Genomic DNA, 13380 nt, shown 5'->3' with positions numbered 1-13380 from the left:
AGAGACTAAGGATATGCTTACAACCTGCCCTTCCATACCTTACCATCTTTGAACAGAACATAGAACTAAAGGCTTCTCACAGAAGTAACTGATTTAAACCTTATTCTGCTCTCCTGGGAGCTCTGATTCACCTTCACATTGCTTCATGCACTTTTTCATTAGAAGTGAATCTGGGCAAGGTCTGAGGGTAGTGTAACCACGTAATTTGTCATTCAAACCTGGACACTTGGAGCATGAAAGGGGCACTATTAAAAATTATACTGGGGCAACCCTAGCATAAACCGGGGGTGATCTGGGCAAACAGGGATGTGGTCACCTGGTCTAAGGGAATGATTTACAGAGAGGATGGAATGGATTATGTAATTAGTAACTGAAATGATGTTATTCCTAAGAAATTGCTTTATATTAGCAAACTGCTTTCAGTAGTCTATTGTGTTCATAGAAAGGCCTTTTATAGCCACCAAATCTGCAGTCTTAAAGAAAACCATCTGCATGATTTTATATTATCTTTCTTTTTCATTTTATTTCAATTTGGGTGGTTGCAATGATTATGACTGAGATTCTGTCTTCTTCTAGGTACATCTATCTGGGACTAACTGTGACACTGGGCACAGTGTCTATTTTCCTGAGTATTGCGGTACTTTTCATTTTAAAGAAAAAATATGTTTTAAAACATAGAAGCTTCATAACCAAGAGAGAAAGAACCATGGCCTCTGTAAGAATCAGGAAGGAGAGTTCTACTACTAGTGATCATTTGCTACAACCCAAGTATTGGCCAGGCAAGGAAACACAACTCTAAAAAGAATGATGACCTGAAGCAACGTTTTCCAATTTCTGAAAAGTCTGCAGACAAATTTTAAACAAAAGGGTTTTAAATGTATAATTTCTTTCTCCTTTCAAAAAATTTCTACTTTGTTTTTGATCCTGGGTATGTATTAGATAACATGGCTGATGCCAAATATAATTAAACATGTTACAGAAAATGCAGATGATGATCTCAAAACTTTTAATTAATATACAAATTCAAATATACAAATTCTTTATATTATTTACTCAGACTGCTTAATTTTGCTTTCTTCCCATTTATCAACTGTGTTCCTAGTAAACAATTGTTCCTATTTCCCAATGGTTATGTGTAAAGGAACTTATAAACTGAAATATTTGTCTGGGATAAAAGAATACTGTTACTATCACCACCATCCATACCCAAAACTCTATGATCAACTGAAACAGAAATTCTGTCATTATTGTGAGTGTAATTAACAGCTCTGAATTATAGACGCAAATGAGGTTAAAAGAAGAAATTTTAGGTAGTGTATGTTACTAGAATAAAAATTAAAAGATAAAACATAGGACTGTATAACACAGTGAACCCTGTTGTAAACAATAAACTATAGTTTATAGTACAAGTATAAAAATGTTCTTTCATGAATTATAACAAATGTACCACACTAATGCAAGGCGTTAATAAGAGATGGTATATGGGGAAAAAGATGCTTAATGTTAACTATGAACTATAGTTAATAGTACAATTTTAATATTTTTTCATCAGTTTTAACAAAGGTACCGCACTAATGAAAAGTGTCAACAATAGGGGTTATTTGGGAATGCTATAATTTTTATTTGATTCTTCTGTAACCTTTAGCTTTTCTAATTAAAAAAATTAAAAAGTTAAGAAAAAAAGAAGAATGCTGTTAGAATATTAAGCCAGCTCTTGGCGTCCTTCAAATATCACCTTAATGATGATGTTAGAATGGGGTCAGAACATGTAGAGGAAAATTTAATTTTCAGCTCCTTTCCTTTAAAATGTAAAAATTGATGTAAAAATCTGTAGTGGCAAATGATCTCAGGGTATTAGAATTTTAGATTATTAGCTCTTCTATGATTTATTTGCGTGTGCTTTATGTGTGACACTGTGTGACCATGGTTGTAAAGTAATAAAATTAATGTTAATATGCTTTATTGTCCTTCTGTGAATTCAATGCATTAAAAATATTGTTAAATACAATCCCACCCTTATTTTAATGTGTATAAGCAGCTTCCTACTAATGCATATGATGTACTCTTGAAAACATGCTTGAAGGTTAAATTTCCAAAAGGCTACATAAACTTAGATCTTATTATGGGAATGGAGGGGGTGGGTTGACTGGTGTTAAGGCTGGATATGGGTCCTTCTAAGACTCCACCTGCTCCCATCAAAGGGCCTTAGGGGCTTTTGGACAGGAGGCTGCCACTGGTACAGTCTGCCGTATATCTGGCCTCTCTGGAACTGAGAGTCAAGCCAGGAAACCCTCTTTCCTGGCTTTCTAGCACTCCTCTGACCAGAGATAGAAGCTTCGGCAGTGCAGCATCTGTAGTCTTCAGCTCTATTATATATTAAGTTTCTCTTTCTCCACCATAGCTGTACAAGAGGGTCCTGTCCCATCTCCCACCCCCAGGAAAACAGATACAAGGTAGCGACCACCCTAGTGAGGCACCCTATGGAGAATACACCAGCTCACAATCCAGGACTGTCTGCTGTCTGCAAACCCGCAAGAACCAATCCAGAGAAGATGGGGTGGAAAGGAAGTTGGGCTAAGAAAGGAATTCTGGTAAGAGTATTCTGGTGTGAGTGATCCCACAGGATCCCTCAAATGCACAGGGAAGGACACTGACTTGACCAAGGATATCCTGAAGGTCAGAATGGGGACCAATATGCAACTGCCACTCTAAAAAAGGTAGCACTTAATCTTTATAGCTTTCTTGGTGTAAGGATCCCCATTTAACGGTTGACGAAACTGAGACTAGGGGAGGTTAGGTAAATGGCTTAACCTTAGAAGAGGCAGAGCCAGGATTAAACCCAGGTCTAAATCTAAAATTGTATTTCCCCCATAGTAACTTGACCCAATAATGTGACTGCTTCTATTACTTGTAATATCCCTCCTTGCTTTATTTCACCAGATCAATCTGCTCCTATAATTGTCCTCATCTGCATTTAATTAGCATTTTTCTTCAAATGTTGATGATTATGATTTGAAATACTAAAATTCTGATTGATAGATAAAATCAAGCAAGTGTTGCTATCCAAACAAGTCAGATGTCAAAGGCAATCTTCTAGAATTCTTAGAATTCTGGAAACATGGAATTGAAACACAATTCTTAATTTTAGAATAAAAGAACTTACAAACAGGACACTCCCCAGAAAGGTGACTGAGGTATTTCTTGGAGTCAAAGTCCAATAAGAAGGCGAAACTCAAAACTGCAGTAGCCTAACTAACTCAAAATCAAGAGATCAAATATTAATGACAAAATGGGTTGCAGGGTTTTTTTTGTTTTTTTCATTTTCCCCTTATATACCAGTCCTGCAGATATGAGTGGAAAAAATGAGGATGGAAAATTTGGGGATGGAAAGGAAAGGAGTTTTCTTTGAATATATATTAACTTTGTCATTTTATTTGAATTAATTATGCAAAATTGTCTTATATTTTGCTATTTCTAAAAATGAAAATAGTCTTGTTTTGTTTCCAGTATGCAGGAAACAGTATTCAGACCTGCTGCTGCCCTAGCTTATGAGCAGGAATCATTTTTTGTCATCTCTATCAATCTTACCCATAACAAATATTTACTGAATGAGTGAGTACACTTGTCAAGAATTTTCTTTGTACCGATGTAATTAAAATTCATGTGCCTCATCCTGTCTCCCACATCCTCTTTAAAAAAAAAAAAAAAAAAAAAACCTTTTTGTAGCAATATCCTGAAAAATAACTTCTTTGCAAGTTGAATTTCTAAACAGAATCTCATCCGATTTATCCCTGAATAACTTGGAAAAGAAAAGCTGGCATAAAGGATGAGTAAATGACAGTCTTTCATAAAAGGACTGGATTTCAATTAAAAGGAACCATTTTTATTCATAACCATTAATTTGATAGTGGAAATATATATACCAAAGTTCTGTGTATGGCATATGAAGGTATCTTTTAGTGGGGAATTAAAATTACCAAAAGGAACCCGGATATTTTAGATGAGTACACTCATCTAACAGAAGTAAGCAAAGCTTTTTAAGCCTGGGAGAGCACATGATTACTTTTAATTTTTTAAACAAACCAAACCTTGTTTCAGAGGTCAAAATATTCCCTCAGCCCCAGGGCCAAACATTAAAGGTAAGGCCTTGACTGCCATGTGGGATCCCAACATGACCCCACATTCAATGGACCACTTTATTCTCTCATTATACAGTCGTGGGCCCTGGAGGTGACCAGCACCTCAAATGAACATTGGATTCACCTTCATCTTCGAAAGATAAGATAAAGCACCCGCAATGCCATTCTATAGATAGAAGGACTCAAATTGAATTCGATGATTTGCCCAAGGTAGAGGCAGAAAAACTAATGCTGGGTTCTTCCATTACATCACATGCCTCTAAAGTAGGTTATAAAAACAAACAACCTGAAATTTCTAAAAAGAGCCGGAAGAATTTTTGTGACCATTCCACTTAAATATCACATACCTATACAGACAAAGAGAGATTGATTCAAAGAGTAGGTTGTCTGTAATTATGCAAAGAATAATAAAAATACTATTAACAACATATATCAAGCACCTTCCGTTTGTATGCTGAGTGCATCACACACATTATCGCAAAGATTACAATAACCTTCTGTGTTAGGTACAATTACTGACACGTTCAGAGGAGAAACAGGCTGAGAACTTCAGCTTTTAGACCATACAAATACCAGTGGTTGGCAGAGCCAAGATTAAAACTGAAGGTTATCAGGTTCAAGTGGCCACATTCTGCCTACATTAATCTACAGCGTAATTGTTGTCTTCCACTGACTCTGCTGCAAGTCATCTGCATAATTCTAAATTCAAAAAGTTTTAACATACTAACAAACACATGTGCATGGTTACAAAAATAAAAATCATACACAAAGACTTAAAATGAGAAGTAACAATCTTCCATCCACCCGTACTTCTATTCCTCAAAGGTAACACTTCTAAGCAATTTGGTTTGTTGGTTTTTCTGGTGATCACTTCCATAACTGAATTACATTATACCACTTTCTGGATTTCTCCACTTTGGGCAATGTCTGTTGACTGTTAGCTCTGCTGGATTAGGACTAATGTCACTTGTTCCACTCCTGTAATCTGTGCATAGTGAGGTCACTTCTAAATTCCTCAGATGTTACATCAGTCCCTCCATTTCTTGTTTAATATACAGTATCATTTAATTCCCCACTTTCCAAAGTGAAGAATTTAGAGCTCCTTCCTTTCCCTTCATCTCTCCTACCCTCTTCCATCTCCCTCTTTCTGTTAGCTGTACTGTTTACCTTTGCATTGTCAAGAAAAATAACCTTTTTCGTCAGCTCTGTGTCAATACTGGATCTTCAAAAAGCCTGGATGGTCATGATTGAAATTACATCACCTACTGTTGAAACCATTAGCAAAAAAGATAAAGAGAGAAAACTCATTTATTGAGAACCAAGTATGTATCAGGCATTAGAGATACATTACCACATTTAAATACTGAGTATAATGTAAAAAAAAGTGGTTTTTATTTCAATAATTTTGGAATACACTGTTAATGATAACTCTCAGATAACGCCAGAATCTTGCCAATTCTTTAGTATGCTTCTGTGCATTGTAGATATCCTAAAGGGGAGGTGTATCCCAAACTTATCTGACACTGAATCCAATTTTCATTAACAAGCTTTGGACCTAATTTTTATTACATTTGTGAAATACAATTTTATCATTTCCTTTTATGCCATCTTTGTCAGGTCACAATGTCAGGATTATGCAAGCTTTATACAATTAGAAAACTACTTATTTTTTTAATGTTCTGATTTAGTTTTAATAGCCTAGGAATTATGTGTTCCTTTTATATTCGGAAGAACATTCTTTGCTGTTTTTAGAAAATAATTCTTTGAAAAGTTTTTGATTGGTTATTGGTTTTTTATTTTTACTGTTTGCTGAATCAACTTTTAAAACATTTTTTTCTAGAAGATTAAGAATTTTATTAATATTTTCAATGTTGTAAACTTAGAGTTCATTACCTTAGTCTACTTTTGTATGTTTTTTTTTTCTCATTCCTAATATTGTCTACTTGGATTTGTCATTTTGTGTGCATCGTACTTATCAGGGGCTTATTTCCTTGGACTTTTCAAAGAAATGGCTTTTGAATTCTGTTTTCCTGCTATCTAATTTAATTTTTGTTTTACCTTAATTCCTTTTTTTTCTGCTTTCTTTAGCCATGCTTTTAAAAAATCTTTATCTGAATTCTTGATTCATAAGCTTGTAACTATATGCTACAGCTTAATAATAAAAACATAAATTTGCTTCAAAGTACAGCTTTGCATATGATCCACAATTTTGGCATGTTGCAGTACCAATGATGCTTTCCCAACTGTTTATAAATGCATTTTTCATTTTCTATTTGATTCAAAATTCCGATTTGATCTAAAAGGAGAATTTTCTTAAACTTCCTTTGTCCAGATATTTTAATTTAAATATGTCTTTTAACTTTTAAATTATCATATAATCAAAGAACGTAACTTATTCAAATTATACTCTTTGAAAGCTATTGAGAGCTTTTTTTTAAATCAAAGAAATGAACAATTTTGGAAAATGTTCTGGATTTTGAACATATAGTATGTTCTTTGATTGTAGAGGACAATAATGGACATATGTATCTACTAAATCAACCTAATTAATTATGCTATTCACCTCTTTAGATACTTAGTATCTTTCCTATTCACTCTGTCAAGGTCTGAGAGTGGTAGGATATTAAAATCCCCCAATGTGATTCATTGTGGCTTTTTTTGTGAATTGCATCCAGTTTTTTAAATGTTTTTATTTGTAGAATTTATTGTTGTGTTTTATAACTATTATACCCTTATAATGTATTAGGTTTGATCAAATAAAACTTTGTTGTCATAGTTCAGTTTTTCTTAAGTTCTACGGTATTAGTAATATTGCCATTCATGCTTTCTTTATTGATTGTGTTTACTTGATATATCTTTGGTCCTGCCTTTATTTTTCAATGTTTTTGTGTTGCTTTCTAAAAGAGTAGATATTTAATAACAGTATAAAATTGGATTAGCTTTAGCTTATCTAAAATTATGTCTATTAATAAAGAAGTTTAATTGTCATACCGAGTGGTGAGTTTTACATCTGTTATATTGTGTTTTTTTGCATTCTTTTCATATTTCCTTATGGTTTTCCTTTTACGTATATGCTATACGTAAAGTTTAATTGTCATACCAGATGATGAGTTTTACTTCTGTCACATTGTTTATTGCATTCTTTTTATATTTCCTTATGGTTTTCCTTTACGTAATGCTATACGTACTATATTTTTACTTTTTATTTCTTGCTAGCCACAGCAAAGTAATAGCCACTTCTGTAGCAATCTAAAAATTATTCTGCTATTGGTTATATAAAAATTATAAAAATACAATATTAACACAAATTTTCTCAGTTAAAATGCCAAGAATCAAATAATAAATATTGTCTCTTGAATCCTTTTGTATAAGATTAAAAATTTTAATGCTTTTACATTCTTTCTCTTCTCACCCATAATTCCAATTATATTCAGGCAAATATAATTGAGGATTTAAAACCTAAATTACTATTTAAATTATTTTTACTTTACATATCTTCCCTTTGCTATTTAAACAGTACTACAAGGAACATTTCATGCGTGCATCTTTTTCCCTATCTCTGTTTATTTTTTAAAATAGATTCCTAGAGATTAAATTTTTCAAATATACCAACCGATGTCATTCCAAAAAGGAAAGGCAATAGAGCCTTTGAAAGCATTTGAAAGTTTAGCTTCTCACAAACCTTCACCAATTTACCAATTTTATCAATTAAAAATAGTAGTTCAACATTTTAATTTTCTATTTTTTATAGTGAGTTTTAACTTTTATGTCAACTTATATGCAACTATTCTTTTAGTAAGTATAGCTTACATTCTTGTTTGCATATTTCTTTTCATATTTATCTCTGTAAAGATATTAACCCTTTGTGTACCCTATATACAACAATTTAATTTTAATTTGAGGGTTGATTTTAAATTTTTATGTGATTTTTGACTTAAAGCTATTGAAAGATTTTTAAATACTCATGTACCCTTTATAGGTTCTACATTTGCATGTGTGCTTAAAATGAGTTTTATCTCAAGATGAAATTATTACCTATATTTATCTGTTTTATGATTTCATTTCTAAAATTAAAATACTTAATACATCTGGATTTATTTTGATGAAATATTTTGAGACAAGGAACCTAATTATTATGACAAATGGTTAGCCACTATACCAATACTATTCATTATATAATCCATATTTTCCACCTTTAAGAATTTACTAAGTTATAATTATTTGGTGACTTCCTAATCTGTTTCATTGACAGGCCAATTTCTTTTCAGGATCACACTATTTAAGAATCATATATTATAATACATTTTAATTTATAACAGTTCATATCCCCCATTCAAATGATTATTTTTTAAATGTTTCTTAAATATGTTATTTTTTTTTTCTTCTGGATAAATTCTGTATTATTTTCTCAGGCTCTAAAAATATCACAGTGCCAACTTTAAAACAGATACTTTCATTATACTGTGCCTTCCTGTTTCCAGGAACATGATATATGTCTCCATTCATCAACATTTTGTTTTGTTTTTCTCCAAAAAATATAATAGTTCTCTTAATATATGTCCTGAATATTTCTTATTAAGTTTATTTCCAGTCTTCAATATTTGTGTTGTTATCATGATTTGGGATATTTTATTCTATTTTACTCTCTAAAAAGCTATTAGGAGTTTTGTCCATTTTTATATGTAAAAGATTTGCTAAAGCTATTAGTTTCTTCATCTTTCTATTGTAAGTGCTTTCTTAACTGAACTCATTAGTTTTAGCTATATTTCAGTTGAATCCATAGGTGTTTCTTGGTAGAAAAGACTGCCTGCAAAGAATATTATTTTGATTCCTTTTCAGAGTTGATACTCCTTATGTTGTTTCTTCCTTGTGTGTTAGAAAATTCAGTGATATTTATGTCTCATATACCTAAACTTAAACTCTGCTTGTGATAGTCGGCTATTCAAAATCACCTAGTAGCTTCCCACCATTTTCAGGAAAATGCCAAGTTCCTTGGTAAGGAGTGGCCGTTCAGGATCTGGTCCCTGACAACCTCTTCAGCTCCATCTCCCACAACACACCTCACTCAAATTCTTAACCCAAATACTCTGACCAAATCTACTTCGTGTAATTTCATAAATGTGCTATTTGTGCCTACTACCATCTCTGCCTAGAAAACAGCTTCCCCTTTCTTCTCCTTTCACCTTTTCATTTAGCTGTGGGCTGCACATCACCTGGGACTCTTGTTAAGATGCAAATCCTGATTTGGAGTGGTACCTGAGATTCTGCATTTTTAACTAGCTCCCAGGTGATAATAATGCTACTGCTCCATGGACTGCACTTTAAGCAGCAAGGACTTGATTGCCTCCTCCTCCTCTTTGACAGTTCAGTTCAGGCACCTCCAGTCGGCTTTCCCTGAACTCTCACCCCCGTGGCACCCCACAGCACTAGGTGGTGGGTGACTTGATACAGGCTTTCCTTTATCAGCCTTCTGTACTCAATACGTTACCTGACACACAGTAGGAGCCCAATATTGAATAAATGAATGAACTAATGAAATGGGAAAAATAAAATTCATTTGGGAATTGAAAACAAGACTTTAAAAAGTTGTACATTACATAATTCTTCCTGAAATAAGTTAGCAATTAAATTTCTATATTATTTGCTGAATTCATTTAAGAAAAATATTGGCAAACAATGATATAGGATAGAATTTTAAAGTAAAATAGACAAAATGCTTTAAAGGGTTTCTTGGTTTTTGGGGATAGTGCACATACCAAAAACCAAAACCAAGGATGAAAACACTCTTCTGTGGCCTAAGTTTCTAGGACATTAGATACACGGTAGAAACAACTCTTTTTCCTTCAGAAAGACTTAATTTAAATTAGAAATTTGTTATGTCTTGCAGCATTTCTATTTAATCCTTTACCTTTGCATGTATAATTAGCACCTACAAAGCATTTTAGCATTGGTCTTTTACCTCTGAATTCCACATAATCTTAAGGATGGATAATGCTATCTTCTTATAGATGAAAAACCCGAGACCACAAAAGGATTACATGAGTTTACCTGCCTTGCTAAGGTCCATAGATTCAGATATTGGCACAGCAGGAGCTTAAACCCATATCTTCTAACACCTCATCCACTGCCATTGCCATTCACCATAGCTGGTTGAAACTTCTTACAAGCCCCAACACATCAGACAGAGTGCTATGATTCAGGGTACCATATCCATGATATTCAGTTCTGATTAAGACTAAATAAGAGTATTCCACAATGTTCACCTCTATTTAAACAACAAAATTAGTTTGCCTATATTTTCTTTTTTTCTATTTCTTTCTGGTCCACATTTCCAGGCTGGCTGAAGCGGTTGACCCATGTAGAAAGATGCTGGGCAGCTCACGCCATGCGAAGATCCCCTCTTGGCAGTAGGGCTGACCAATGACCATACAGCATCTCCCATTTTAGCAGTCAGAGTATCAGCACGGGGGGCCTTCTCAGAAACTGTCATTTAACAGACATGAGGATAGGGGCCACAGAGGTGACGTGACGTTCTAATGGTCCACAAAATCAAGTTACTTCCTAGCTGTGCTGACATCCGTACCTGGCCATCCTGACTTCTCATCCTATCATCTCTCCACTGGGACCTCCCACTGAGCAACCCAAGTTGACAATCAAGACCTTTGAAGTTCAAGGTGGACTAACCAGGAATAAAAATTGGTTCTGGGAAACTCTGATAACTTTGTAAATAAAGCACCCACACTGATATAGCATATAATTTTGGCCATTACGTATAGTTAATGTTATCATGGCTTTACAAGGCCCTCTCTAATAGAGCCCAGCTCTCATTTCCTCCCACTTCTCCCAAACTCACTCTGCTCTACTGGGGCTCCTTGCTGTCCCTCCAGCATACAAGCAGCCCCCACTCAGGGTCTTTGCACTTGCTGTAGCCTCTACCTCGGACAGTTTGCCCCTATGACTTGATCCTTCACTCCCTCCTTGTTCAAATGTCAGCCCCGCAGGGACCTTCTCTGACATCGCTATCTAGAATAACACACTCTGGCACTCTCTATCTGTTTAGCCTGACTTATTTTTCCTCATAACAATTATTCTTTAATACCTGTCTTCTTGCTAATATATTTATTGTATGTCTCCCCCAGTTAGAATACAAGCTCCACAAGGTGTCAAGGATTAGTTGCTATTTCCGGCTCTCGTGAACCTGGAACACGACAGGCACCCAAGGGATGAACGAATAAAACCCCAGGCTTCAGAGGGGCAGGATAAGTGAGTTAAAAATTTGGAGATATAGAAGGCTTCTTCAATGAAAACAATGACTCTGTCCCTTAAAAATATACGTAAACAGATGCCACATAATGGAAGCTAACAAACTTTTCACCCATAAGTTTTACATGAGGGGCTCTTTATAGAAAGGCTGTATTAAGGTATCATTTACAATTAATTAGACTTTGCTGAGGTTTCTCAGATGGATCTTACCCATATGAACCTTTAATAGACTGGATTTTCTAACATTCAGGCTCCAACATCAGTACAACTCAATCTTAGGTTATACAGTGCTTTGGGGCAGGTCTGGCTTGGATTAAATCCATATTTTAAAAATCCAGGCATTGATTTACTTCATGCCTAAGGCCAATGCAATTGGAACATATGCCATGTTTCATAAGCAAAATCCAAAGTATTAAGAGATTTCATTTCCAAGACAGAAAAGTATTCAGGAGGCTAACAAGTGCATCTGTTTTGCCTTATTTAGAACCACATATTAAAAAAAAATAATAACCCTCTAGAACCCTGGCCATTTTGAAAGAATATGGTATACTGCAATTCTGCTTGTGAAATATGTATATTATTGGATATTTTCAAATGGAGTCTTCAGCATTCTATATCTGGAACTCAATGGTCTGGGAGTTAGCAAAGTGCTCTATATCTGTATTTGGGCACCCACACCCACCCTCCCCCCACTTCCACCAGACCGCAGGGAATCCAGTTGCTCTCAAGACAGGGGCAACCTGATTCTTCCCCTTTGTCAAAACATTCTACCGTCCCTATGAATTCCCACATACCCAGGGCATCAGTTGTTGCTAATGTGCCTCTGCCCCTGTATTCTTCCTTCTACCCACTACCTCCCACTGGGTTCAAGGTAGATCAAGTAATTGATTTTTCTGCACCCAAGAAACTTATTAAAGCTCTGTGTCTGAAATAAAGAGCTGCTCTGGCTTTCAGCTTTTGACTTATGACATTCCCACTAGACTATAATTTCCTAACCACCAGCTATCAAACACTAAAAAAATTAAAATTAAAAAAAAATTTTTTTAAAAGACAAGAGAAATAAAACAATTCTCTCTCTTTATCCTAAAGCTCCCTCTAGTTAATATTTTATCCCTCTTTTTTTTTATACTTAGGTTTACAAAAAGATTCTGTGGTATATTAATAATTATTATTCATTAAACAATTATGTACAGGCACTGAGCCAAGTGCTTTAAATATATCACCTCATTCAATGATCTGAACAGATGTGGAAACGATTATTGTCCCTGTGCTACAGATAAGGAAGAAACTGAGGCTGAGTGAACTTAACAAATTTCCACAAGTCACAAAGAGAGCATGCAACAGAGTTGGGTTTCAATTCCACACTCTTACTGCTGTACCGCCATGTTCTAAGATAGCCAAGACATACTGACTGCTCTGCCCATTCATTCAATGGAACACTGTAATATGATTTCCAGAAAAAATTTCCAACTCAACTTCTGAGTTTTAGTCTTCATTTTTTCGATCTTTCGGCAGCACTCAATACCTTCAAATTTTTTTTTAATTTATTACATCTGTTCTTTTGGCTTCTGTGACTTCATTCTTTCTTGGATTCCCTATCACCCCAATTGCTTCTGCTCAGGTTTTTCCTTCATTGCCATCTCTTCTGAATTTCCCTAGTGTTTGTGTTCATACTTAACACTTCCCTAAGAAATTTCATCTATCTCCAAAGAATTCTTTTACCACCTATCCACTGACGGATAATTCCTAAAAGTGACATCTCTAATCCAGAACTTTCTCCTGCAATCCAGATCATAAGCTGTCATTGGTCACCTCTCTACTGGGATGCCCAGAGATATCTTAATTTTTCTGTAATTACTGTATTTTGCTATGTGTACATGTGGCTTTTGTGAATGTTGAAAAACCTATGAGGAAATGACTACACTCCTGTTATTGTGTGGAGCATGGATAAAAGATAATTCTTAATATCACTGACCTG

General features: G+C 34.7%; 1 protein-coding gene and 1 long non-coding RNA gene across 6 annotated transcripts in view; one reads left to right on the top strand and one right to left on the bottom strand.

Annotated features, from left to right (window-relative positions):
- Window positions 1-1369, top strand: part of SLCO1C1 (solute carrier organic anion transporter family member 1C1) — a 111946-nt gene extending 110577 nt beyond the window's left edge. For all 5 annotated transcript variants that reach the window (XM_037845240.1, XM_037845241.1, XM_037845239.1 and 2 more), the window contains one exon: window positions 577-1369. In XM_037845240.1, the coding sequence (XP_037701168.1) occupies window positions 577-799 (223 nt within the window). In that variant the 3' untranslated portion in view covers window positions 800-1369. The remainder of the gene's footprint in view (window positions 1-576) is intronic.
- Window positions 1-13380, bottom strand: part of LOC119541377 — a 56134-nt gene that overhangs the window by 40408 nt on the left and 2346 nt on the right. The gene's annotated exons all lie outside the window — the stretch shown is intronic.

This window comes from Choloepus didactylus, chromosome 8, assembly GCF_015220235.1.
Source record: "Choloepus didactylus isolate mChoDid1 chromosome 8, mChoDid1.pri, whole genome shotgun sequence".
Classification (NCBI taxonomy): domain Eukaryota; kingdom Metazoa; phylum Chordata; class Mammalia; order Pilosa; family Megalonychidae; genus Choloepus; species Choloepus didactylus.
The sequence above is the reverse complement of the archived record's forward strand: the minus strand, read 5'-3'. Positions and strand labels throughout refer to the sequence as shown.